A 27333-nucleotide genomic window follows, 5' to 3' on the forward strand; every position below is an offset into this window, starting at 1 on the left:
GCCTCAGAAGTCTCAAATGAAGTCACCAGGTTTGGTGAGACAGTGGTTCCTCTGGCAGATGGGTTAGTCATGGAAAGGAATCCTATCTTGCTGCTCTGTATGACTTGGCAAGCAGTGGACAGACATCACCTTGGGAGGGAGCCTACTGTGTATAACTGACGACCCTCCTAAAATTAGTCTAGCATTGCCCAGTGTGAGAGACTACCCTGGTGTCAGGTGTGAAGAGTGGAAGGATTGGACACGATGGCCAGAGTCTCAGATCAGGCCGTGATTTGTATAGGGGGAGGCTGCCCTGCCCTTGGTGGCCAGGAACAGACTTCAACTGGGAAGGACTTTAGAGTCTGATGGTCCCAAGCATGGAGTCAACAGATGGACCAGTCCAGGAGTCAGTTATCTGCGGCTCACTGCTGTAGAGCCTGAGAACCGTGAGGTTCCAGTCCATGACTTGCTGTCCACAGCTGCAGCCCTCAGCAGGAAAAGCGACAGGTAGGGGGTTGAAAATGGTCTTCTGCCGGTATGGATCTCCATGCTGTGGTTGTGTCTCCCATCCCAGTGGATGTAGGAAACACTCCTCAGCTAAAACGGCCACCTCAGAATGGAGGTGGAGAGGCAGTGCCTGCCCAGTCCACAGACTGAAAAGCTAAGTGTGGCCATGTGGAGGCCCCTGGGGTATGAAGGAGGGGAGCCCCTAAAGAGGAGACAGCTGTGGCAGGCAGGGGACACTTGTCCACGAGTCCACATGTCCCCGAGTCATTCCACTCCCATGCAGATAACTGGCAGTCTGCAATTTTCAGGAACCCCAAAGAAGCTGCTCCAGTACTTCATGTTTTTGTTTTTGTTGCTGTTTGTTTGTTTTGCCTTTTTATTTTGTTTTGTTTTTCAAGATTTAATTATTTTCATTTTACATGTATGGGAGTACTGTTTACATGTATGTCTGTGTACCATGTGCATGCAATGCCCATGGAGGCCAGAAGAGGGCATCAGATTCTCCTGGAGTTATGGACAGTTGTGAGCCACCAGGTGGGAGCTAGGATTCAAACCTGGGACCTTAGGAAGAGCAGCCACGCTCCAAACCACTGAGCCATCTCCCCAGCTCTCCCATTTCTTTGTTTTTAACTACACTTTTAGTAGTATTTTCACTTTACTGTATTAAAAATCTTTTATACTTTTATCTTCTATTATCCTTCATATATTCATCTAATATCATTTATCAATTTTTACATTATTGGGAAATCTTTTCCCTTTTTTCCCTTTTTTATTCTTTCAACTATACTTTTAGTATTTTGACTTTTTATTTTTTTACTGGTATTTATCTATTTATATTTTTTATATATTATATACATAGAAGAGGGTGGCAGATCTCATTACAGATGGTTGTCAGCCACCATGTGGGTGCTGGGAATTGAACTCAGGACCTCAGGAAGAGCAGTCGGTGCTTTTAACCTCTGAGCCATCTCTCCAGCCCCTATTTAGATTTTTGTTCTTATTGTTTGTGAGACAGGATCTCATGTAGGGTCACCTCAAACTCCTGATGTAGCTGAAGATAATCTTGAGCAGAGCTCTTGGGCTCCTAAGCCGATGAACAATTGATGAAGTTTTCCTTGTTCCAAGAAAGCAAAGACAAAGGAATAGTTTGAACATCGTTGTGTAACAGTTTCCTCTGCCACTGAAACATTCCCTTCTGCAGGGAAGCTCCTCAAACGGGAAGAAAAACAACTCAAAACAGCTGCAGGAAGTCCCTGAAACTGACCTGATTTGGTAGGCTCCTCCCTCTCAGAGTAAGCAATAAAGTTGCTGAGAGTCATCCTCAGACACGCCAAGATGCAAAGAAGACAGGGACCAGACCAGCGGCCTCGAAGAAGCCCAAACCAGCCGAGTTGCCTGGAAGAGGTTTAGACCAGAGTCACCTGGGAAGGACACTCCAAGCTGCTGAGATGCCTGCAGGCTGTGCAGTGTGCTCCAGGTTCCCAGCTTTGTGAGCTGTCACCCATGCTGGGGTGGACTTCGGTGATACAGTTCTCTTTGAGTCATTTCTAAGTAACCTCAATAAAACTCATTGTTCACCCTGGTCTGTCATGGGCTATTTGGGGTAAGTAGTCATGTGTGTACTGTCTCCCCAGGAAAAATTTTGTCACACAACACATGTTTTCACTCATTCTAGTGTACACTGAAGTTCCCAGGAAAAAGCCACACCCATGTGAAAGTCTTTTTTTGTGGGGAGAGGGGGATTCGAGACGGGGTTTCTCTTTGTAGCCATGGCTATCCTGGAACTTGCTCTGTGATAGGATTCCTAGCCACGCCTCCATGACCATGCATGTGCTGTCAAAACGATTAGTCATCCCAGGGCCTTATGTCCTATGTAATCCGTGTGCTGCATGATCACATAATTTGCCAGCAGAGTGATCACGTAATCTATGCTCATGCGTGGCATAGCTACATAAATCCATATGCCCATGTGCAGGGGGAACCTATAAACAAGCGGGTTCCATCTATCCCTCCCCCCTCTTCCTGCACAGTCATTCCATTCCCATAGGCCTATCACATCCTTTCTGTTCCCTTCCCCTAATAAACTCTTACAGTGGATTTTGTTGTACCTCGTGGCTTTTCTCGCATGGTAAACAGTGCTGCTTAGTGAATAACATTGCGCCGCATAATAACCAACACTCTGTAGGCCAGGCTGGCCTTGAACTCACAGAAATCCACCTGCCTCTGCCTCCTGGGTGCTAAGATTAAAGGCATGCACCACCACACCTGGCTTCAAAGAGTCTTTAAGAGTCTAGTCATGAATTAGAGTTTCTGTGATTGTAGAGAGTTGGAATGTCCATTTTCTCCTTGCTCCACCCCCTCCCTTCAAGAGCTAAAGTTACCCTAGAATGTCTTAGGATAATGCTCTTCATAGCCATTCATTGCCCACCTGTGTCTGAGCCAACATCCTCTTGGTGATCGCACTAAATCTTTGGAATATGGTAATAGAGTATTAGCTTCTACTAATCCCAAAGCTGAGAATGTCATCAGAGAACATCTTAGACTAACACCACTTTTCTATTCCCCTACCCAATCTTCCTACCAATGTGTTTGAAATAGGCTTTCATTTATCAGTTTCTTTGGTTTTGCATCTGTAAAAGTTCATGTAGTGAGAGGTCTAAATTTTCCCCATTTTATAACCAGATCTAGGTTTCAGTTTTTTAAGAGCAAGCAAGCTTTTTTTCCAACAAAGGACCATTAGTCAACACCGCCCCTGACTGCAGAGACGAGGAGGGAAGCATGCACAAGGCCTGAGCCAGCCCCCACAGTATCACAAGACAGTGCCCCAAAAGGACAGTTCCTGTAACCTCCTGAAACAGGTCTTGACTTGCCCCAGTACACCAAAGATGGAAAAACTAAAACCTCAGCCAATCAAAAATATACTAGTGTAACTGCTACTTGCTTGACCAATTGTTTGAGATGACCTAACTATTCCTGAAATCCCCCTAGCTGTGCTTAAAAGAAGCCTGCATGCTCCTCTCAGGGTCATTGCCATTTTGTGCAGGTGAACAACCCACCCCACATATGCTGGTAAATAAACGCTCTTTGCTCTTGCATACTATTTGAGTCTGGGATCTTCCTTGAGTGTTTTCTCAGACCCCTGGAGTAGCAGCTTCGGTTATTATGACATGAGGCATTGTCAAGGTGGAGTGAGCAGCAGCTAAAGAGACCACTGTTGTCTTAGTTGGAGTTTCTATTGCTGTTAAGGGACACCATGACCAACTCTTATCAATGAAAACATTTAATTGGGTAGCTAAGAGTTCAGAGGTTCAGTTCATTATCATCATGGTGAGACATGGTGGTGAGCTGGCAGACATGATGCTGGAGAGGTCACTGAGAATTCTAGATCTTACACAGGCAACAGGAAGTGAACTGAGACACGGGGTATGGCTTGAGCATATATGAGACCTCAAAGTCTGCTTTCACAGTGACATTCTTCCTCCAACAAGGCCACACCCACTCCAACAAAGACACACCTCCCAACAGTGCCACTCCTTTTAGGGTCCATTTTCTTTCAACTCACCACAATTGTGGAGGGAAGGACTCTCCTAGGGTGAGGGAGGGCACTGTGATCACTTCCCTGTTTTGATTGGCATTATACTATATATTATGTCTTGAGCAGTTTTTCTGAGAGGGGTTTTCCTATTCAGGTGATTGACAGACATATTTGGATAAACTCTAAAGTGAAGGGACAATACTGTCACTTTACCCTTTACAGGAACACCTCTGACTCTGACGGGCAATAGCCTTGTGATCTTTGGGGCAGTTTAGAAAGTCAAGTCTCAGCTGGACGGTAGTGGCACATACCTTTAATCCCAGCATTCTGGAGACAGAGGCAGGTGCATCTCTGTGAGTTCGAGGCCAGTCTGGTCTACAGAGTGAGTTTCAGGACAGTCAGGACTGTTACACAGAGAAACCCTGTCTCAAAAAAACCCAAAACCAAACCAAACCAAATAAACAAAAGAGTCAAGTCTCAGAGGCCATGACACTTAGGTCCAGTTTTTCTGAGGAGCAAGCAGAGTCACGGTGATTCATTCAGTCCTGGTTTTTGAAGACACTGGTTACAAGGGAGGAGTTAGTCCCCAGTGACCTTCAAACCTGGTGAAAGTCATTATGAAACAAGGGAAACAAAGCTCACACGTCTAAAGAGTGGAGGGCGAAAGTGACATGAAGCACAAGTGAATTCAAGCACATATGAGAAGTCCCTGCTGTCCTAAAACCGCAACTGCACACATTAAATCTAGAAGGAAGGGACGAATCAAAGGGGCAACCGTGACGAAGACGGGTAAGCCACACGTGTGGGAGCACCTGAGGGATGTTTTGGCCCTTCCTGACTCTCTGTTGCCTCCATTCAAGAGCCCTCTGACTATTTCCCAAAGCAAATCTTTCTGGTTGCCACGCCCTGTCCCCACGGGCAGTATTAACTCTTCTCTCCGTATCTCATCAGAATTAATTCAGTGGGATCCCAAGGACCACGGATCAAAAGGGAGACCAGATCACACCGCATTTCCTCTATTATAGGAATTTATTTACAGGTCCCACCCTCAAGCATTGGGACTTTACTCCCTCACAAGGACTAGGTGCTTAGCTCTGGAGGGTGTGTCCAGCCTTCTCCACATCTAACTTAAGTGCAAGCAGAGGGAGGGAGGGTGCACAGAGAAGAGTGAGTCAAATTCAGGCCATCCATAGGTCCAGAAAAACTCACCCACTGCACTAAAATACGTGAGCAAGAAAGCCACCGTGGCATTTTGACAGAAGCAAAGGACTGCAGGGAAGGTGTCCATGGACACCAGAACCTGGAACTCACTGACTTGGAGTCGAAGAACGGAACCCCATACAGCTATGCATGTGAATCAGCTGCCAGCCCACTGCCTGAACAAACTTGCAACCCTGAAAATGGAAACCGCATGAAGACCTGCTGCACAGCCCTGTAGATGCCAGACATTAGCACAAGCCTGCAAGCATTAGGACAGTCCTGGAAGGAGCCGGCTTCTGAGCTGTGCATTCTGCTCTATTTCCTGATCTGGGAGGGAGGTACTTGGATATGTTGGCTCGCTTTGTGATGATGCTCTGACCTGGACCCCAAGAGACCTCTGAACTGTGTGTTGTTCTGCATATGACTGCTGCATTTCAACTCAAAGATGTCAGGATGTTGTTGTTGTTGTTGTTTTCTGTTTTTCTTGAGACAGGGTCTCATTATATAGCCCAAGCTGGCTCCAAACTCATGATACTCCTGCCTCAGCTTTTCCAATGTTGGAATTATGGGTATATGCAACCAAACCCAACTAAAAAGTTTTTTTTAATCATACTTTTTGCTGTGGGATGTCTTTCTGTATACTGTGAATATATATGGCTTCCATTTGATAATAAATAAAGCTGCGTTGGTCTATGGCAGGGCAGGAAGGAGCCAGGCAGGAAAATCCAAAAGAGATAGTGAGGGAAGAAAGGCAGAGTGGCAAAGCCACCACCCAAGGAGCAACAAAATGCCAGCATACCAGTAACACCACAGGCACGTGGCAACCTATAGATTAATAGGAATGGATTAATTTAAGATGAAAGCTAGCTAGCAAGAAGCTGAAGCCATAGAGCACCGTTTGTAATTAATATAAGCCTCTGAGTGGTTATTTTATAAGTGGCTGCACCTTGGGGCCGGGTGGGACCAAGAAACTTCCGGCTACAACTTTTTTTTTAAAATGTATTTATTTTTGTGGTGCTGGAGAGTGAACCCAGACCCTCATACATACTGGGCAAGTGTTCTGCCACATCCTACGTAAGTGTAGAGTCTTTAAAAAGCTAAAGGAGAAATGGGGGATGGTTCAGCAGGTAAAGTGCATGCCAGGCAGGCGAGCTGAGGACCTACGTTTGCATCTGCAGTAACCACACCTTTAAAGCCAGTAAGGCCCAGGAGCATAATCAAAACAACAAGTGTGCTTGCATGGCCCCCTGCCTTGCTCTGTTTGGTAGCACAGCTGGGTCAGTAACTGATTCCTCGATCTGGACTGAAGGCTTGCCCACAGGACTGCAAAGATTTCTCCAAGCACCATTACAATGTCTGATCCACAAATATGTACCATATTCTTTTTTGGGGGGGCGGGGGGTGGTTTCTGAGACAGGGTTTCTCTGTATAGTTTTGGTGCCTGTCCTGGATCTCGCTCTTATGTATATGAATGCTCTATCTGCATGCATGCCTTTATGCCAGAAGAGGGCATCAGATCCCACTAAAGATGGTGATGAGCTACCATGTGGCTGCTGGGAATTGAACTCAGGACCTCTGGAAGAGCAACCAGTGCTCTTAACCACTGAGCCAGCTCACCAGCCCCATATCATATACTTTTAGCCCCAAATTTCTTCCATCAGGACTATGGTTGCTTACAAAAATTTTAAATATATAATTCATAAACTAGGATGAGGGAAATGTAAATTATAACAGAAAAACAGTTAAGAGATTAAAAAATGTGCATATAGATCTTGTACAAGTATTTTCTGAATTGGATCATGACCCGAGCTTCTGTCCTCTCCTCACAGACACACTCTTCCCAGAGAACCACAAAACTTCAACCCCAATTAAAGTTATTTTTATCATGGGCCTAGGGAAATGGTTCCCAGTTTAATATTACTGGCTGGTCTTCTAGAGGACCTGGGTTCAGGTCTCAGCATCTGCATGAAGGCTTAAAACCTTCTGAAACTACAGTTCCAGGGGATCTGATGCCCTCTTCTAGCCTCAGTGGGCACCAGGCACACACACGGTACACAGACATACATGCAGGCAAAACACCCACACACATAAAATAACTACTAAAAAATGCTCATCCTTCTTCTCAATAAAAATGGCATATTTCTACCCACTCCCAAGAACTCAACATGCAGATGCCAATTTGAGATTCCTCTGGCAAAACAAGTGGAATTGCTCACCTTTTCTTCAACTTTAGAAAAAAATACGAATCACTCCACTAGGCACTAGTAATCTAGTCTCTAGAGAGGCTGAAGCAGGAGGATCAAGTTCAAGGCCAGTTTAGCTGCTGAGTGAGACAAAGACTCAGCGACCATCATGGGAGATGGGACAGAAAGATGGTGAGATGAAGGGCCTCAGGAAATCTGCTGTGAGATTGTGCCTTCTAGCCATGACAGGGAAGTGACAGCCCCAAGTCAACACCATGGCTGCCTAAGGAAGACCTGAACAATTTCAACTCCAGTTGACATCCCGACACAGATGGGGGAAATCTAACAGGACCCCACCCCCAGATGAAGAGCTTCAAGCAGTTAACTACTGCGGAAATAGGGAATTAGTCTTTCCAAGGAATGAGCTCCCTGATTGTTTATCCACTACCAAATGGTCACCCCTGAAGCATAAACATGCAGGTAAATACTGAATGGACTCAGCAGGCTGTGTTTGTGTTTATTCGTTTACCTGTATACGTACTGAATGGACTCAGCAGGCTGTGTTTGTGTTTATTCATTTACCTGTATATGTACTGAATGGACTCAGCAGGCTGTATTTGTGTTTATTCATTTACCTGTATACGTAACAAGAGTGACTAAAGAGGAGGCAGTTCATGGATTTGGGAGAGAGGAGGGAACATGGGATGGAAAGGGGGAAGGAGAAGGATGGGGGAACATTGTAATTTTATCTTAATTAAAAATTTAAAAGGGGATACATGTGACAGAAAATGAAAACCTGGAAACAAACTTTTCTTTCTTTTCTTTTTTTAATCCTTTAAATCACTTCATATAATTCCTAGGACTTAGTAGTTAATCTATAAATAAATATTTATTGAATGCAGTTAAAATATAAAAAGGGGGTGGGGCTGGAAATGCAACTGGAGTGGGAGAGTATTTCATAGCATGCCCAGGGCCCTTGATTCAGTCTCCAGGAAAGAAGAAAGGGAGGGAAGGAGGGAGGAGGGGAAATTCCCCAAATCTTGAAAGAGATATGGACATCATGGTAACTGAGGTATTTAGACCCCCACACAGAAATGACGAGAAAAGAACCCTGCTCCCATGTTATCCTAGAGTAGAATATCAAGAGTTCAGATAAATGACAGAATGCTGAAAGCTGGGGAAGGCAAGGCCATGATGTTCAGAGCCATTCAAACTGACAGGCTATAGAGGTGGGGAGTGTGATTCATTGGATATGACCACAGTGGACTCTGCAGCTTCACAGGAGTGAAGGGGTGGGAATCAGATTCCAAAGAGTAGAATTTGTGCTCAGTATCAGAATGTCCTCGGTTAAGACTGTGCCTATCAAAATGGCACTTTCCAGAAGGAAAAAAAAAAAAACTCAATTTCAGGACAGATATTATTATAGGTGACTCACTGCCTTCCACATTTCTGCTTTAGATAGCTCTAAACTATTTTTTCCCAGAGAACACAGTGTTTTTCAACCCCAGCTTGACTGTGAATGGACCAGGTAAACTGGTAATTGTCCCTTTATCTTTTCAGGAAACATTGCTGGAAATTTCAGCCAAGCTTAAATGTATCCAGAAGGTGGGAGCAGCCATGTAGACTCAGATAACGAAGAGGCTTGGCAACAGAGCACTGGCTCATGGGTAATGCTCGTATCTGTGGCATCCAGGAGTGTAATAAAGATTTTAATGGAAGCAGAACCATTCCCACAGAAAGGCTATCAGAACTCAGAACATTTAATAACAGGGGGCTCTCTATGTAACCCAGGTTGTCCACAGATTCACCATCCTCCTGCCTCAGTTTAAGTGCTGGGATTACAGGCATACATCATACAGGTGATTGGTCCTTTCATTTTTAATCCCTTCCCCACCTCCCCACCACAAAAGAGGACATAGGAACACAATGTACTTTGGTGTATCTTTTAGGAATTAACAAGTTATTCAGTCTCGTTTAAAAAAAAAATGCCATCAGCCAATGCCTTATGGACTTGAAGCAGCGAGCACAGTCCCCTTTTGCATTCTGCTCTGGGCCTATAAGAGACAGCACCACTGTGTTGTTGTTTTGCCCTTTGGTTAGCAGTCCTGACTGTGGTTGGCCTCTAAACCTAAGAGCGTGTCCACCCAGTGCCTCTCTCTTAAGGTAGCCCGAACCATCCAAGACTCAGAGCAGCTGGCTGTCCAATGAATAAGGACTTCCATCAGTCAGTCCACACATAGCCAAGCACTTGAAATCCCTGGACAGGCACCAAGGAGAGACTGAGTCTAACATGACACAAGGCAAGAATAAGTCACATTCCACACCATGAGCAACAGTGCTCTGGGAAGAAGCAAGAGGCTCACTCACATGCCCAAGTCTCTGTCCCCCAATCTCAGAGCTCAGTTCCTAGCTCTTCCATCCTGCACCCAAGCAGCTCCCTGCAGAGGCTCCCTACACTCCCAGCTTCTGTCCTTTCTCAGACCTTCGCTGGTGGCCCCAGGGAGGCCCTGGCCTCTACTCACCTACGACTCCCCACAGGAGCAGGAAGCCCAGCAGAAACACCATGGTGGCTGTCCAGTGGGTGGACAGTAACAGGAACTCAGCTGTCGTTCTGGGTCCCCAGCTTCCCCTGCATCTAGGTTATCTATCTACTGGCACCAGGATTACCTTACCCAACAGGGCAGGTGCATCTGGTCCCTGTGCCAGCTCCGCCCCAAAGTGAGGTTACCAGGGCAACCTGGCACGGCTGGGGGTGGGGTGTTAAGGGGAAATTCCCAGTGTTGCTTTTGAGCTGGGTTCCCTGACCTCACCTGTTCCGTTGTCCAGAGTTTGTGCCCCTCACCCTCTCACGGCCCCTGCCTTCCCTCCAGAAACCGAATGTAACCCACATTACCCGCCCCACTAAGTCGACCAGGTAGACATCTCAAGTCACCTGTCCCACCTGCTGCTGCTCACTGCAGAGCCTGGCCTGGGGTTCTAGGAGGTGACAGAATTGGGCAGCGGCATTAGCAATCTTAATGAGGTGGGTGAGATGAAGTAGACTGTGAGACTTTTCTCTAGTAAGGATCCCAATCCTGCAGATGGGACTTGGGAATTTCTTTGTTTTAAAGATTATTCTACCAGGGAAGTTGGTCGACACGAACTAGTGATTTAAACGTTGGAGTAGGCAGGGATGGGGTAGGGTGCAGAGTGGGAGGTGTGAGTACTCAAAGATCTTGCAGTAAGATAGGTCCCTCAGTGTCTCTTCTGTCATTCTGCTGTTCATTCTGGGTTGCTCTTCCTGGGCAGTGGCAACTGCAGAGAAACTCAGGGCTGCACCAGGAAAAGCAGCAGCTGCGATGTTGTAGGAAGACCTGGGATAGGAGTGGCCACCATCTGGGTGAGTTATTTAGAAATGGCCCCGACAGCTCAGAGTTGACATGAAAATCACACACACACACACACACACACACACACACACACACACACACACACACACACACAGAGACAGAGAGACAGAGACAGAGACAGAGACAGAGAGGGGAAGAATGTTTTCTGCCTGGCACATAGCAAGTAATTAAAACAATATATTAGAAAATGCTTTTTATTGGCCCAGAAAGCACAGGGGAAATTGATTAGGGAGATTAATAATTTAGCTGCAATACTGGCTGCATAGTAAGATTATGGGGAGAACACTTTATTTAAAGACCAATGGCACAGCCACACTCCAGGACATTCTAATTTAACATGTGTAGAATCCTGCTGACTTAAGGTGAGTCCAAATACAGACAAGAAGATGATATGATGGACCTAGGGAACTACCTCTAAGCCAAGGAAACAAGACTCCTACCCGATTCTCAGGTGCTCAATCTTTGGAATTCAAATCTTTACCTCCTCTCATTTTATGAAGTAGGAAAAGGTCAAGCACTGAAGTCATTCACTTGTTTAGTGATGATTGTTGTGGTGTTCTGTCTTACTCTGGGCACTCTGAGAGCAGAAGGTAACATTAGGTGGAGATGGGGAAGTGGAGATCAGCCACGCAACCTTCAGGTAGGCGCTCTAAGATACAGTAACAGAGAAGACATTGCTGCAGAGAAACCCAAGGGTTGGGGAAGTCCTGTTCTCCCACATAGGGTGGCTTCTCAACTCAAATCTAAAACTCAGGTATGAGCAATTGTCTATTCCAGTTTACTTACTAAGAGGGCAATAGAATTACATTATTCCGACTTCAGTTGGTGGTATAGGAGGATATGATTTTCTCCTTGTGCCTTCTACTTCTGTGATAAAACACCATGACCAAAAGTAACTTGGAGGAGGAAAGAGTTTATTTCAGCTTATAGTTCCACATCACAGTCCATCTGTGGAATACTGAAGGAAGTCAGGGCAGGAACTCAAGCAGGCAGGAACCTGGAGGCAGGAACTAAAGCAGAAGCCATGGAGGAGTGTTGCTTGCTGGCTTACTGAGTTTACTTTCTCATACCACCCAGGACCACTACCCCACGGGTGGTACCCACCCACATGATCCAGGCCTGTCCACAAGAATTAACTAATTAAGGAGAACCCTACAGGCCTGCCTACAGCCAATCTTATAGAGGCATTTTCCAAGAATGCCAAGTAACCTACCGGCAGAGATCGAGGCACAAGTGCCTGAGTTTAAGTATGCCCCAAGGGATCAAAACATGAGCTGGTTATGGCAGACATAAAAGCAAATCCAAGACTTATTTTAAGAGGACCTGCTGAACCACAGGAGACTACGTGGTGTTGTCAGAGTGTCTCAGTCACTGAAGGGAAGAGGAACTAGCTTGTAGGCAGAAGTTCTAATTTTAGGCTGGCAGGAATACAAACATTTCTGAAAATTAAATTAGAAAATACTAGAAACCATTTCTACTTGGTGGTTTGTTTTGAGTCGAGGTCTCATGTAGCTCAAGCTGCCTTCAAATTCACTGTAGCTGAGAATGGTCTCGAGCTCCTGATTCTCCGGAGTGCTGGGATTACAGACATCTACCTGAATAAATTGTGAAGAGACACAGTAATACATACACCCTAGGACAAAGAATAATCACTGTCCACAATGTGGCTTCTTGACTCTCTGTAGGGTGGTGCTTCCTGGCAATCTCATGCTAGCCTGACATCCCCCAATACTTTCACCAAGATCTCAAAGCCAACCTGAAGGAGTCTGGGCCTTTGGCTCAGAGGCAGAGAGAGAAAATGTGTTATGTAAGAAGTTTGTGGAATACAGCTTGCTCAAAGTCAAGGCCTTGTTCAAGCAGATGTTTGTACAGTCTAGAGTGCTAACTCATCTGGAGGGTGGCTAGCTTTCTGCCTTCCCTCTTCTCTTCTCAGCTAGAGACAAGCAATTCAGCAAGCGTGGATGGAGTATCTGTCAGTATCTTGCTACTGAAACACACCATTCTGGCTGGCTTTCCCACACGCATGTGCACATGAACGCAGTACAGCAGAGAAGGAAGATGGGGTTACAATAGCAGACTGATGGAAACACCCTGCCCCTTAGGCTTCTATCAGTCCAAGAGGCCTTCTAGACTGTCCATGGTGGAGCTAGGAGGCAAGGAAGCTGGGCAGAGGTCCTGAGCCTCAGCCCACTCCTGAGGTTGGTTTGTCTACTAACTTGGCCATTTTGGGAGAGTCCCAGTGGCAGTCGGTTCCAAAGACTCTGTTTCCCACAAAGAAAAGGCCCACATGTCCCCCAAACAGCCGAAACCACCCATTTATTTGACTGAGAACATTAAGAAGAACAACAAAATTAAACAATCTTTAATAAAATTCCTATAGAAAACTGAAGTCACAGGGCAAGTACTCAGTTGTCTTTCCCATGTCATTGAGGATTGAGGGCTCCCAATTTTCTTTGGAGAAGAAGCAGTAGTTTTGCTGGATCTTGACAGTACTCAGTCCGTGTGCTGCTAAGGCAAGCACTCCACCATTACTCAGAAAGAGCATCCATTTACACACCAAACCAGTAGTTCCTATTGCACATGTTAACATTACTTGTCATCTAGCACCCTAACTATATGGTACCTCAACAAATAAATTAAAGATTTCCATGTGGCATGAATCCACTTCAATTTGAACTAATACCATTGGAAAAAAAATCACATTATTATACATTTTAATAAATACAGTAAGAACAGCTGGCATATTACTAAAATACTGAAATTTGGGTTTGGAGTTTATTTCATAAATAGATTCCTTTTCATTTGCTCACTTCCTTGGATACATCTGCTCAAGTATTGTGTTCTATGACATGAACTCTCAGAGCTCCATAGAGAAACTGCATTCATATGTGCCTCAGTAGTGAAGCAGATGGAAGAGCTGAATCCACAGCTAACTGAAAAGTAACTTAGGAAAAGCTCTGCTTTTGTAAAACTTTAAAACACAGGCTGAAGAATACCAAAGAAACACCTTTTTATATAGAACTCCCACTAGAAATCTTATAAATATATATGCAGCATATATATATATATATATTATATTTGCCCCACCAATAGATTCTCAGCAAGTCTGGCTGGAATGATGCTATCATGATAGATAAATAAAACAAAATTAGTGAGTTTTCACAGATTTAAAATATTTCCTTTGAAAAATAATAAGTTCAACATAATCAATGTAATTTGTAGCTTACATAATTTAAAGGGAAGGGAGATACCTTTCTTGGAAGCCTCCTTTGTACAATCAGAACAGCCCCTAGCCCCCAAATGTCAGGGTAAGTTGTTGGCTGAGTGGCAGCGCTTGGTCACAACACTGAAAAGAAGTATTTACACCTCCCTGGTAAAGTACCAAATACTGAAGAGGGGAAAAAAATCCCAAACAGTCCCTAGTAGCATTCCTCGGCGTGCAAGGTCAGCAGGAAAGGGTCCTCCATGCTGTTGACAATGTTCATGATGAGTTCTGGAAGCATTCGAGAAACAGAGGGTGGGCATCAGGATGGTTCAGATTAGGCTCTGTGGGAGGCCTTGTTCTTGATCTCACTCTGAGTTTCAGGATTTCATTCCCTTTGCATTTCTGGCGGGGTCATGTTCAATTTAGTGCAAGTGCAAAATGGAAAGGAAGCACACTGACCAGTACATTAGGAGAAGGCCAGTGCTAAGACCTGTAGTCTTTGCGAACTGTGTGAGCCATCCAGTTCACCTTGGTGGTCCAGCTTTCCCTGAGTGCCTCATCAAATTTCTGTTTAAATTGTTTGAGTGCCTCTTCTTCACTCTTTCCCAAGGCAAGAGAGTCCTAAAGATGAAAGAGAAAAATGTCTGACTTCATCCACCCTGGACAGAGACATGCAAACATCATAATCTACAAGAGGCTGGCTGGTGTGGTTGGACAGGGTTTCACCGTTTTCTGGTCAGATGACTGAGGGTCCATTAACACAGCAAGTCAAAGGCAAACCAGTGGAAACCAAAGTGTCAGGCAGCTGCTGATGCAGAGTGTGGGCAATAAGCCCCAGCCTAGTGCCTTCCTCTGCACGCCTCTTCTATTGTGGAGAAATCACCTAAGTTAAAAACTCCTTGTGAAACTGCTCCTTCATGTGAACTTCACAGATTCCTCCTCCCCCACCCCACTCCCCTTCACCCTGGCTAAAAACCAGAGGAAATGACTTTGTTCCATTCCCTTTGGATATTTTATGACTGGAGGTTGACATCTCTTAAGTCTTCTTTGTAAAAAAAATTAATAATAATAATTACACTTATTTTGTGTGTATGTGCATGCCCCGCCTGTGTGTGTGTGTGCATGCCCCGCCCGTGTGTGTGTGTGTGTGCGCGCGTGCACGTGTGTGTATGTGCATGCCCCGCCCGTGTGTGTGTGTGTGTGCGTGTGCACACGTGTGTGTATGTGCATGCCCCGCCCGTGTGTGTGTGTGTGTGTGCGTGTGCACACGTGTGTGTATGTGCATGCCCCGCCCGTGTGTGTGTGTGTGTGTGCGTGTGCACACGTGTGTGTATGTGCATGCCCCGCCCGTGTGTGTGTGTGTGTGTGTGTGTATGTGCATGCCCCACCCGTGTGTGTGTGTGTGTGTGTGTGTGTGTGTGTGTGTGTGTATACGCGCGCGTGCGCATATGCATGCGCACACACGAGTGGCAGTTAGAGGGGATCTTTAAGGAGTCTGTTCTCTTTCCAGGGACTGAACTCAGACCCTCAGAGTTGGGAGCAGGCAGCCCTCCCATCTGGGCCATCTTGCCAGTTCCCTTTGGACATTTAGAATGGAATGGAGCTCTACCTGAGCTCTGTACCCACCACATCCAACAAACGCACAGAGAAAGGGCTTTTTACCTTCAGATACTGTATGTCTTTGACTGAGGTGAGCTCGGGAAGGCCTGCAGTCAACATCAGTGCAAAGAGAGTAATGAAGAGGTTCCCATGCCGCCGTAAAATCAGATAGGCATCTTCACAGCACTGGCGAAACCTTGAGTTCGGGTACCATCCCAGGCGTGAGGTGGGCATTTGCAAAGGAAAACAAGCAGATATCTTTAGAGCTAGGGCATCTCTGTGAGCAGAAGCTTCACCTGCCTGTGATGCTTTGAAAATAGTCCCAGACTAGAATTTACTAAAGAAATCAAGCTCTCCCTCTTCAAATCAGAAATAATTAATATTCTACAGTAATAGGCAATGCAATGCAACAACCTGGGCTTTTTACTTCCACAAACACGAAAACATTAAACGAGGGATTGTTATAATGCCTGGGCATTTCTGAACACCCTTCTGGGCTCCGCCGTACTAATCTCTGCAGTCCCTAAAAACCAAGTTGATGCTGTGCCTCCTTGTTTCGCTATCTCCCCTTTAAGACGATGACAGCCAAGAGCCATCCAACCCAATTCCCACGGAACTAGAAAGGTCAGTTCCAGCCTTTCCTGAGCATGCGGTCTAGTGTCCACATGATACACACTCTACTTCACTTACTTTTGCTCACAATACACTTTTGTTTACATTTATTTACTTATTATGTGTGTGTGGGGGGGTCAGAGGACAACTTGAGGGAATAGGTTCTCTCTTCACTCCATGGGATTCTGGGGATCAAACTCGGAGCCCAAGCTTGGTGACAAGCACCATTACCTACCGAGCCATCTCTTCAACTCCTTGTGGCCACATTTTAAGATGAAGAAACACAGGCATGAAGATAAGAGCTAGTGAACACACAAGCCATAATGTCTGCTTCAAGCCCAGACCCCTTACTCTTCCCCACACAGAATGACAGTAAAATACTTGTTCTCCCAGCATCTTACTGCCAAATATCTTGGTAGTTTGGGGATAGACTTTTCTGAAACAGGTAGAAGGTGCAATAAAACACAAGAACTTATCAAATGCTTAGGATTCTATCTCCCTTCTGGTCACTTCTGAACTGGTAGGATTATCTTGAGTGTACTTAATCAGCAGGGAGGACTGGGTGCTGCCATTCCCTGGCTGGGATTCTGGAGAATGGGAACTGAGCAGCAGCATGCTGCTCTCTGCAGACACACACACCCCTGCTACTATGACTCCCTCACTGCCAAGACTCCTAAGCTGTGAGCCAAAATAAGTTCTTACTCCTTCAAGTTGCTCTTGTGGCGGTACGTTTTCACAGCAACAGGAAGGCAACAAAGACTAAGGAAATGTGAGCCAGCTGGTGAGAGAAGTAGTTGATATTTCTCTTTGACACAAGGGCAATACTCACCTGCCAAATTTTTCTGTGTTTCCTGTTTTTCCTTGTTGAATGACATGAATGAAGTCATAAGTAAGAATAAAAGGTACTCGCTCTCTTTTAATTCCAAATTTAGACTTGAAATTTCCAAGAATATGTCCAAAATCTATGTGGAAGAGCTGTAAAACAAACGGGATTTTATTTTCCCAGTGAGTCGCAAATATTTTTATTTGGTATGACTTCTGCAGCGTTAAGCCCCAATTTAATATATCACCCTACTTGAGCCATTCCCCTGTCACAGCCTGCACAGGACCCACCTTATATATGTGGGCCATTCCCCTGATCACAGTCTGCCATGGAACAATCCTTTTCTACACTATGAATATGTATTACTCTCATTTGTTAATTAAAAATCTGACTGGCTGATAGTTGGGCAGGAAGAGACTGAACGAGAGAGCCAGACTAGGAGAATTCTGGGAAGGAAAAGGGTGGAGTCAGAGAGTTGCCAGCAAAACACAAGAAAAGAAAGATGAGAATGCCATACTGAGAAAAGGTACCAAGCCACATGGCTAAACATAGATAAGAATTATGGGTTAATTTAAGTGTAAGAGTTAGCTAGTAACAAGCCTGAGCTATTGGCCAATCATTTATAAATAATAAGAAACTTCTGTGTTAGTAATTTGGGAGCAAGTGGTCAGGACAGAAAAAACGTCCCTTTACAACAGCCTACACAGGACCCCCTTATGCACTTGAGCCATTCCCCTGATCACAGCCTACACAGGACCCCCTTATGCATTTGAGCCATTCCCCTGATCAAAGCCTAAACAGGATCCCCCTTATACACTTGAGCCATTCCCCAGCACGGCCTACACAGAACCCCCTTATGCACTTGAGCGATTCCCCTCATTACAGCCTACACAGGACTCACCTTACGGACTACAGGGTGCTTAGCATCTCTGGCCTCTACCTACTAGATGCTGTAGTACCCTCCCCACCCCAATTCATCCCTACTCAGAATAGCTGCAACTATCACTGCAAATGACAAACCATTTCTGGTTTAGACTGGTTTTGGTGGATATCCTTTTTCTGGCAACCTCCGGAGAAAAGATGCAAAGAAAGCAAAGCATGGTGGCTTAGGTCTGTAACGTCACTCCTCAGAAGGTTGTGGTGGGAGGACTGAGAGGTAGGGCCAGCCTAGTGAGAACCCACTTAAAAAACGAACAACAGAAACAATGCATATGAGCTCCAGCTCTTGAGACTTTGAATGTCTGAAAATGTCTATTCATGGGCCAGATGTGATGGCACATATCTTTAACCCCAGCACTTGGGAGGCAAAGGCAGGTGGATCTCTGTGAGTCTGAAGTCAGCTTAGTCTATACATAATGAGTTCCAGGACAGACAGAGCTGCAGAGTAAGACTCTGTCTTTAAAAAAAAAAAAAAAAAATTCTATGCTAGGGCTGGTGAGATGGCTCAATGGGTACAGGAACTTGTTACTAAGCCTGATGACTGAATTTGATTCCCCACAAACAAACATACACACAAAAACAAATGTAATTTAGAAAGTCTAGTCCATCTTATACTTGATTGCTTGCTTACTGTTCAAGGTCAGAACCATCTATCCTCCAAATTACAAAGGCTAACTTTTACTGTCTTAAAAAGTTTCCAACACAGTTATTGACAAGCTCTTGAAAGTCAACTGCCACGAAGCCAGACAACTTGATTTCAATCCCAGGACCTACATGGTAGAAAGATAACTGATTCTCACCTCCATAGATGTGCAGTGGCACACACATACCATGCAAAATAAATAAAATCTAAAAACATAAGGAAGAAAAACTCAGTCATTCTTAGCCCCTAACTCTCGCATGTAGGCTGCTATGTCTCTCGGAAAAGTCCCTTCACTAGAGCCAACTGGATTCTCTCCAGCATCTTGCAGAGGGTGCACTGGGTACCAGTGTACATAGGGGGATCATACTACAACTTCTGCTTCACCCCATTTCTAACCTGGCACCTTTGCCCTGGCCTTGACAGCACCCAGTATAAAATCAGTTTCTTCTGAAACTAAGTCTCCTAGGTCCTTTGGGAGGGTGAGAAAGGGATATGAGAAAATAACTACTGTGTAAAGTGAACAGCATGAGAAATGGGGTCGGGAGGAAGGTGAAAGACAGACAGAACCACAACCTAATGTTGTTACCCAAGCCCATGGCCCCTGCAGCACAGCGTACCTGGCCAGTTTTCTTCACCATGATGTTGTCACTATGCCTGTCACCAATTCCAAGGACATAAGAAGCTACACAGTAGCCAGCACAGGACAGGGTGAACTCCTCAATTGCTCGGTCCAGATCATCCCTGGAGACAGACACAGAAGCAATAGGAGTCAGGCCTCCAGTGATGGGGATGAGACCTAAACCATGCTGATTCTCTTAACTACGCAGAAAACTCACACCAGATGGCTCCAAAGCTGAATGAGCCACATGGTGCAGGACAGGTAGGTGAGTCAGGCTGGCTTCCAAGACACTGCCTCATGGAGCCTCAGCCATTTAAGTTCCTATCTCCTGGGAGTCCTGTGTCAGTGGGGCTTAAGCTTACATGAATGGTATTGTGAGAGGCCACCATGGCTTTGTTATATCATCCTGGGGCCTGGAAATACTTTCTTTTTTTTTAAACCAGCTTTTGTTTCAGATTTTAGCTTATTAAAGGCAAGGTCTTAGTCTATAACCCGGGCTGGCACAAAAATCACCAAGGAGCTTGCCTGATCTGGAACCCATGGCAATTCTCTCCTCCCTCAGACTCATAAACGCTGGGATTACAGGAGGAAGCCACATCAGTAGGGGCGGCCTCAGGTTAGAATCCAGGTTTCGGAGTCAAGCACTGTCTTTCTCACCGTGCTGGTCAGTGACCTCAATCAGAAGCCAGGATACAGTCCCTTTGGGGAAGACTGAAATTGATTCTATTCTCAGTGCAAGTCCCTGAACAATGTGGATGATAAAATTAAAATCTGATTTTAATTGAACTGTTTAGCCAAAATTACTTGCAAAGCACTTTCCATCACAGTCAAGTATTTCCTAGAATAGTGGTGCTGTCCATCACCCTAACCATAGATAAACTTATTTTTCTTACATTATTATTGAAGCAGGGTCTCATGGCGATAGAGCTCAGGCTGACCCTTCTGCCTCTACCTCCTGAATGCTGAGGTCACAGGCATGTGTCACTAAGTGTCCCTGGTCCTAGGGATCAAACCCAGGGCTTTGCAGATATCAGGAAAGCACTCTACCAACTGATCTATATCTCCAACCCAGAAACAAAATTTTAAATATTTTTCTTTTAGTTTGGAGAGATCATAGACTATACAGACTCATTTTTTTTAAAATATGGAACACTTCACAAATTTGCGTGTCATCCTTGTGCAGGGGCCATGCTAATCTTCTCTGTATGGTTCAAATTTTAGTATATGTGCTGCCAAAGCGAGCACCTCGTTTACTTTTTAAAATTAACCTATTAGGGGCTGGAAAGATGGCTTCTCAGGTAAAAGCATTTGGGGCTCTCTTAAAGAATCTGAGTTTGGTTCCCAGCACCCACAACCATCTGCAACTCCAGCTGCATGGCATCTGAAACCCTCTTCTGGACTCTCTGGGCACTTGTACCCATGTGCACACACACACCTACATACACACATGTACATTTATTTGGAAATAACAATAAGGCTGGGAATAACAGCACATGCCTTTGATCCCAGCACTTTAGAGGCAGAGGCAGGAGGATCACTGTGGTCTACATGGTGAGCTCAAGGATAGCCAGGACTACCCAACTTCTCCCCTCCCCCAAAAACTCCAAAACAAACCCCAAGAAACAAAACAAAAATAAATCTTTTAAAAGAATTAACCTATTAGAAACCTAAGTTCATAGGTCACATATAAATTGATGCTATAAACAACAGTTTCAATCCACTCTCTTAAAAATACTTACATTTCTAAACTTTGAGATAAAGTAGAAGTTTTAAGATTTTAATAAGGCCCATGAGGCATTCTGTCTTGACTGAGGCAATAAACAATGCAAACATGTCCTCTGTCTGGTCACTAGTGTCTGCTTGAGTATTTGTGTAAGGAAATGATGACAACAGACTCACCCAGAGTTGTACTCCTTAAGCCAGTTCAGGAGTGCGTCTTTGTTGAAGGCTGCTGTGGCAGCCACATTGCTACTGTTCAGCTGAATGTCAGCGATTGTCTCTGAGGTGCTCACAACCTCAATGAGGCCTGAGCGATCTCCTGTTGCTAAACAGCCATAGGGAAGCATCCTGGAAGGGAAAAATAGACCCAAGGGACCATGATTTCCATGGGAGGAAACATTAATCATGTAAGTTTTTCCTCTGACTTAGAAGAAAAGAGTTGCATTACTGACAGACTTGTCATTACTCAGCAACACCACAGGGAAAATAGAAGGTCTACCTTCTGCTGGAGAATCCACTGGGGCCAACAACGGAATGATTTACTGGAACGCTGCCACTAAAGCACCATTTGCTATCTAATTATGCTTGTGAAATATTCCGTTGCCTGCTCTGATGGACAGAAGCACATCAGATATACAAGGAGTCATCCATGCCCTTTTACTCTAGATCTTCAGAACCAGAGTCATTTCATGAAACATGTGATAGCATCTTTGTTAAGGCAACTTCACTCTCCAAGTATTCACACCCACAACCATACCATCACCCTTCACTCTCCAAGTATTCACACCCACAACCATACCATCACCCTTCACTCTCCTCATAAGCAACATTTAGTTTATCAGACTTAAAACTGATTTCGATCCAGGAATGCTAATCCCAGAACTTAAAGCTGAGGCAGGTTTGGGAGTTCAAGGTCATCCTGGGCTACAAAGAGAGGGAGAAGGAGTGAGAGGGGGAAGGGGGAGTGATGGGGGGAGGGTGAGAAGCAAGCGGAGGAAATGGGGAACACAAACGCAGAGCCTTAGTACTTCTGCACCCCTAGCTGCTAGCACCCCAGTCCAAGTCACTATTGACCTTCACTTCAGAACTCAACAGTTTCTTAGCTGGGCTTCCTGCTTTCCATGGCAGCAAGAGCTGCTTCACATGTCATCACACCACTCCTCTGGCAAAAGTTCTGTATGACACCCTAGCCCAACCAACCAGCAAAGGACAGGAGGAATGGGTTCAGGAAATGGCTGGTGTAGCTGTGAGATGTCAGACATCATTCAGAAGTAAGCAGTCCCTGTTCTCACGGAGCTTACGAAGCACAAGGCACAATGTGAGTGTGGTCACTGTGAGGAGATGCCCTGGCAGAAGCCCAGAAAACCTCTGCAGATGGGGCAGGGGAGATGGCTCAGCTGTTAAGAGCACCTGATACTCTTGGAAGTATCAGTTCCCAGCACCCACATCAGGCAGTTCACAACAACCTGTAACTCCAGCTCCAGGCGGATCTGATGCCCTCTTCAGACCTCTGAGGGCACCTGTACTCACATGCACAGACATATACAAATACACATAATTAAAAATTTAAAAATCTTCTAAAAATTTAAAAAGATATCTGTAAGAAAAAGAGATGGTTCAATGGGTAAAAATGTTTGCTATGCAATTATGAGGCCTTCAGTTCAGACCTCCCAACATCTACGTAAAAAGGTGGGTGTGGTGGGGAGACAAGGCTGGGGGAGCAGATGGGACTTGCTGGCCAACAACCTAACTCCAGGTCAGTGAGAGACTCTCTTTCAAGGAACAAGGTAGAGAGATAGAGTCGGATACCCAACTACCACCTCTGGCTCTACAAGTTCCTCTGTACCCCCTTTCCAGAGAGTTGAAGGCTTGTCTGAGCTACACAGGAGGAACTTAGCAAAACCCTATATTTGAGCAGACCTTTTGAGGAGGGAGGACAGGAAGGTCAGAGGACAGGGCTAGGCAGAACACACAAGCAGAGCGAGGAAAGATATGACATGCTGGAAAGATGCCGTGGGGGTCCCACAGGTCATGTGAGGATTAGAGAGACAAGAGAAAACTGTGGGGGGAAGAGGAGTGCGTTAGAGTATATAACAATCAGATAAAAGGCTAGAGATGTTTTAGTTTCTAAAATTACTTCTAAGAAAGAATTACTGTGTATTCCTTTAAATGAGAGCAACCCTGCCGAATTACATTCTGGCAAACTGAAATACTAATGAACTGTGTTAGACCTGTATTATTAATTAATTTGCTTCTCTTTCTTAAAAAGACAACTAAGGGACATTACATTTTCACTAGTGCCTGGCAGCCTGTTGCGACACAACCCACGTAAAGCAAACACTGCTGGGTTAAAGTGCACCCTCTTGCTTTCCTGCACCCCCTCGCATCCCACTTACAGCCCAAACTGGGCACAAGTCCAACAACTTCCTCTTCAAAGCAAGCAATGATGAAAGCAATCAGTGACTTAAGGATGGAACATTCACAATGGGAAGGAAAAACATCCTCATCCGAAAGACAGTTTGACAGAGTCATGCTGGGGACAAACTCCTGGAAGCCTCCCTAATCATCGCACCGAGGCCTCCTTTGCCCTGAGTGTCTAGTCTTTATAAAGGACATGACAGGACTTCTAACGGTCACCTTCCTTTCTCACACTCTCTGACCTGAGGACAATGTTACCTTCGTGGGAAAACAGGATTTTAGAATGAGACACACTGCACGAGAGGTTCTCCTAACCCTTTCTCCCTCCTTCACCACACTGATCTGAGTCAGGGTAGTGCCTCAAGAGAGTGCACACCCTCCTTACCTCGTGTTTGCACTGCTCGACCTGCTTCCTTCACCCTGACCCTTCCAGGGCCAACAGCGCTAAATGTCTCACACACAACTTCTGCACAGTCTCTCACAAGCGAGAACATTCTATCAGTACAGTCAGGCCTAGTGGCGCACACCTTTAATCCCAGCACTCGGGAGGCAGAGGCAGCAACCTCTGTGAGTCTGAGGCCAGCCTGGGCTACAGAGCAAGTTCCAGGACAGCCAGAGTTACATAATAGAGAGTTTCTGTTCCCCTTGCCTGCCTCAAAAATTCCATCAGTCAAACCCAGATGTATAAGTGAAGACAACTCCTCAATTTTTACTTTGGAATGTAGCAAAGGGCCAGGGAACACAGAGGACTGTCAAGTCTTCTAAATGTCAGACAGATTGGAGATTGACAGCTTTTCAGTTGACAGGAAAAGCTAACTGACTTCTAATTGTTCAGCCAAAGACATGGTGTCTCAACATGTTTATGCCTTATAAATGTTCTGCTTTTGACATGAAGGACACCCGAGTATCATGAGACATCCGAGAAAATGTAAATGAGCGTAAGGATTTCTGTTAACGGAAGCACGGTGTTGTTGCACGGCACTGGTGCACGGCATTGCTACTAAAATAGTAACATAGAGGAGGAACCCAAATATCTGAGACTGACTGAAGAGTGCATGCTGCACGACCCACTTTAACCTGAACACTGCTCAAAAGAAAAACAAACACAACAGGCAGACTGGAGCACAGATATTTATAGAAACGGCAGAGAAGGTTTGGTGAGAAAGATATAGAAAGGAGTTTGAAAGAACTCAAAGCCCTATACTTTAAAAAAATGGGGTCAGAGGACAAAATGCTGATACCGTCCCCCTGGACACTCATGTTTCCTGCTGCACAGGAACTGAGCACACATCCAGCACTCCACACACGGCTGCCTCTAAGGAAACAGCACTAAGCAGCCAGTCTTCAGCTGAGGCTTTGTAACTCAGAAAGGCCCATCCTACGGCCACATCTGCGACTAGCAAAGGATTGCCCAGTATCTCTGATAACGTCAGAAAGAACAAAGGAGTCACCAGGCCAGAGTTTGAAGTTTCTTTTGTTATAGGCTCCAAGGTGGTTTGAATGAGAGTGGACTCCATAGGCTCATGCTTGAAGGCTTGGTCTCCATTTGGTGGAATTGTTTGGGAAGGGTAGGAGGTGTGGCCTTGTTGGAGGAGGTGTGTCACTGGGGGGTGGGCTCTGAGGTTTCCAAAGACTCCTGCCATTCCCAGTTAGTGTTCTCTCTGCTTCCTGCTTACTGTTCCAGGTGAGAGCTCTCAGCTGTTCCTGCCACCATGCCTTAGCTCCACAGTCATAGACTCCTAACCTCTGAAACTGTACGCCCAATTAAATGCTTTCTTTTATAAACTGCCTTTGTCGTGGTGTTTTTATCACACCAATAAGTAACTAATACAGGATCCAATAATAGTCATTTTCCTGTAGTTTCTTTTACAGAGGAGAAATCAGTAAACTTTTAGGGTGGGCTAGAGGTTATTTCTAAGCACTTCAGGGTAACTCTACTGTTGAGAAATACAAGCAGCCACTGACAATTATGTAAAGAAAGGACTGTGTGCCATTAAGAGTTTATTTACCAGATTAGGTAGTCCATGTCCTACTTACTGAGCTCATGTTTCTCAAGCAGGTACATTTACTGCAATGGCTAATAATGACTGTTGACTGGTCTGAATGAAGAAATAACTATGGAATTAGTGAGGCATATGTTTGGTGTGTTGGGGTGGTGGGGGTTGGGGAGGTGGTGTTGCCAGAGAGGATTCACTGACAGGGAGGATGTGCCCTGCATGTAGGAGGCACCATCCCACTCACTGTGGTCCGGGATAGAACAAAAAAGAAAAAGAAAAAAGCCAGCCAAACGCTGCCACTCCTTTGTTCTCACATTCTCATCTGCAGAGAAATGAATAAGAGCCTCTGGCTTCCAAGGCCAGGAGCTGGTCTTGCCCCAGTGAGTTCCCCACAATGGCGGAATGACAGCCTCTCGACCATGAGCCCCAAACAAAGCCTTCTTCCTGCAAGCTGTTTCAGTCAGCATCTTCTGGGGTCTGTGTGACGCGCTTCAGTGTCTCTCCTTCCATCAGGGAGCTCGGCCACCCGAGCTTGTGCCGCAAGAGGCTCTCTACCCACTGACATGTCTCATGGGCCCTACATTGCTTCTTGGTAGGATCTGGTCACAACAACAAAAGCAACACACTCAACCCTCTCTCTGTGATGTATTCCTTATGAGTGGTTAAGGGGGGACAAAAAAGCCACCACTCATACATAACAGCGTTTTTAAGTAGTTAGTCAGAAATTCCTAAGTTAAAGGAAAACTATACCACAAACAGTGACCATTGGGTCCTTTTTGGGTGAATTTTGAGATAGGGTGCTAGAGCTGAAAGAAGTGGGCACATGCTCCCATCCCTAATCCAGAAGCAATCTTCAATTAATAACCACTTGCAAATGAAAATGTAGTTTCTTCCAAGGGAGTCTCACTGGGGAAACAAACTACTCTTAAGGGTAGGCTGCATGGCCATGGCCAACAGAAAATGAACTCAACGGTATCATAATGTCATGTCAGGGCTTTTCCTCTTTTAAATTTTATCTTTTGTTTGTTTTTTGTTTTTTGAAACAGGGTTTCCCTGTGTAGCCCTGGCTGTCCTAGAACTCACTCTGCAGACCAGGCTGGTCTCAAACTCAGAGACCTGTCTGCCTCTGCTTTCTGATTGCTGGGATTAAAGGTGTGTGCCACCACTTCCTGGCTTTAATTTTATCTTATTATTTTTTTATTTTTATGTTTTTTTTTCTTTTTACCCCACATCCTTTATGTATATATTATGGCTTCCAGTTTAGTGTTTTTAATGGAATTCCTGAGTGTGAAAACAAGTGGGTCTGTTTCTTGTACCTTCTCTTGTGGGTCTTTTCCTTCTGTTTGTCTGTTTTGCCCAATTCTGATGTTTTTCTTTTATATTATATTTTATTTTACTATTATCCCTTAGAAGTCTATTTGTTTTCTAATGATATATTAAAAAGGGGGTGGCTCTGGACGGGAGGAACTAGGAGAAGTAGAGGAAGAAGAAACTGTAATCAGGATGTATTGTGTGAAGGGAAAAAAACTATTTTCAATAAAAGGGAAAAAACATAGATCTCTTACTGCAATCATAGTTACAGTCCCATGAAAGGGGAAAAAAAAAATCACACTAGATTGTTCTAACTTAGTAGAACTAGAAAAGTATATTCTAGAAAGATCTAGAAACAAAGACTTCCTTTAAAATACAAACAAGGTGGCAGACGAGACAACTCAGTGGAGGAAAGTGCTGGCTGCCACACCTGAGGCCTGATCCCTAGGATCCACAGAAGAAAAAGAAGTCAACTTGATCCCTAGGATTCACAGAAGAAAAAGTCAGTCAACTCGATCCCTAGGATCCACAGAAGAAAAAGTCAGTCAACTCGATCCCTAGGATCCACAGAAGAAAAAGTCAGTCAACTCGATCCCTAGGATCCACAAAGAAAAAGTCAGTCAACTCGATCCCTAGGATCCACAGAAGAAAAAGT

General features: G+C 45.0%; 1 protein-coding gene and 1 non-coding gene across 2 annotated transcripts in view; both read right to left on the minus strand.

Moving 5' to 3' along the window:
* Positions 1–13132: 13132 nt before the first annotated feature.
* Pik3cb (phosphatidylinositol-4,5-bisphosphate 3-kinase catalytic subunit beta) overlaps positions 13133–27333 on the minus strand; it is an 86356-nt gene continuing 72155 nt past the window's right edge. Inside the window, exons 19-23 of the mRNA XM_059268422.1 lie at positions 21133–21300; positions 19232–19355; positions 17039–17184; positions 15661–15793; positions 13133–14619 (exon numbers count right to left, since the gene is read on the minus strand). Of these exons, the coding sequence (XP_059124405.1) occupies positions 14482–14619; positions 15661–15793; positions 17039–17184; positions 19232–19355; positions 21133–21300 (709 nt within the window). The 3' untranslated portion in view covers positions 13133–14481. The remainder of the gene's footprint in view (positions 14620–15660; positions 15794–17038; positions 17185–19231; positions 19356–21132; positions 21301–27333) is intronic.
* LOC131915802 (U6 spliceosomal RNA) lies at positions 20372–20478 on the minus strand. Its single transcript, XR_009380443.1, has one exon. It is a non-coding gene; the product is annotated as a U6 spliceosomal RNA (small nuclear RNA).

Source organism: Peromyscus eremicus, chromosome 7 (assembly GCF_949786415.1).
Source record: "Peromyscus eremicus chromosome 7, PerEre_H2_v1, whole genome shotgun sequence".
Taxonomy (NCBI): domain Eukaryota; kingdom Metazoa; phylum Chordata; class Mammalia; order Rodentia; family Cricetidae; genus Peromyscus; species Peromyscus eremicus.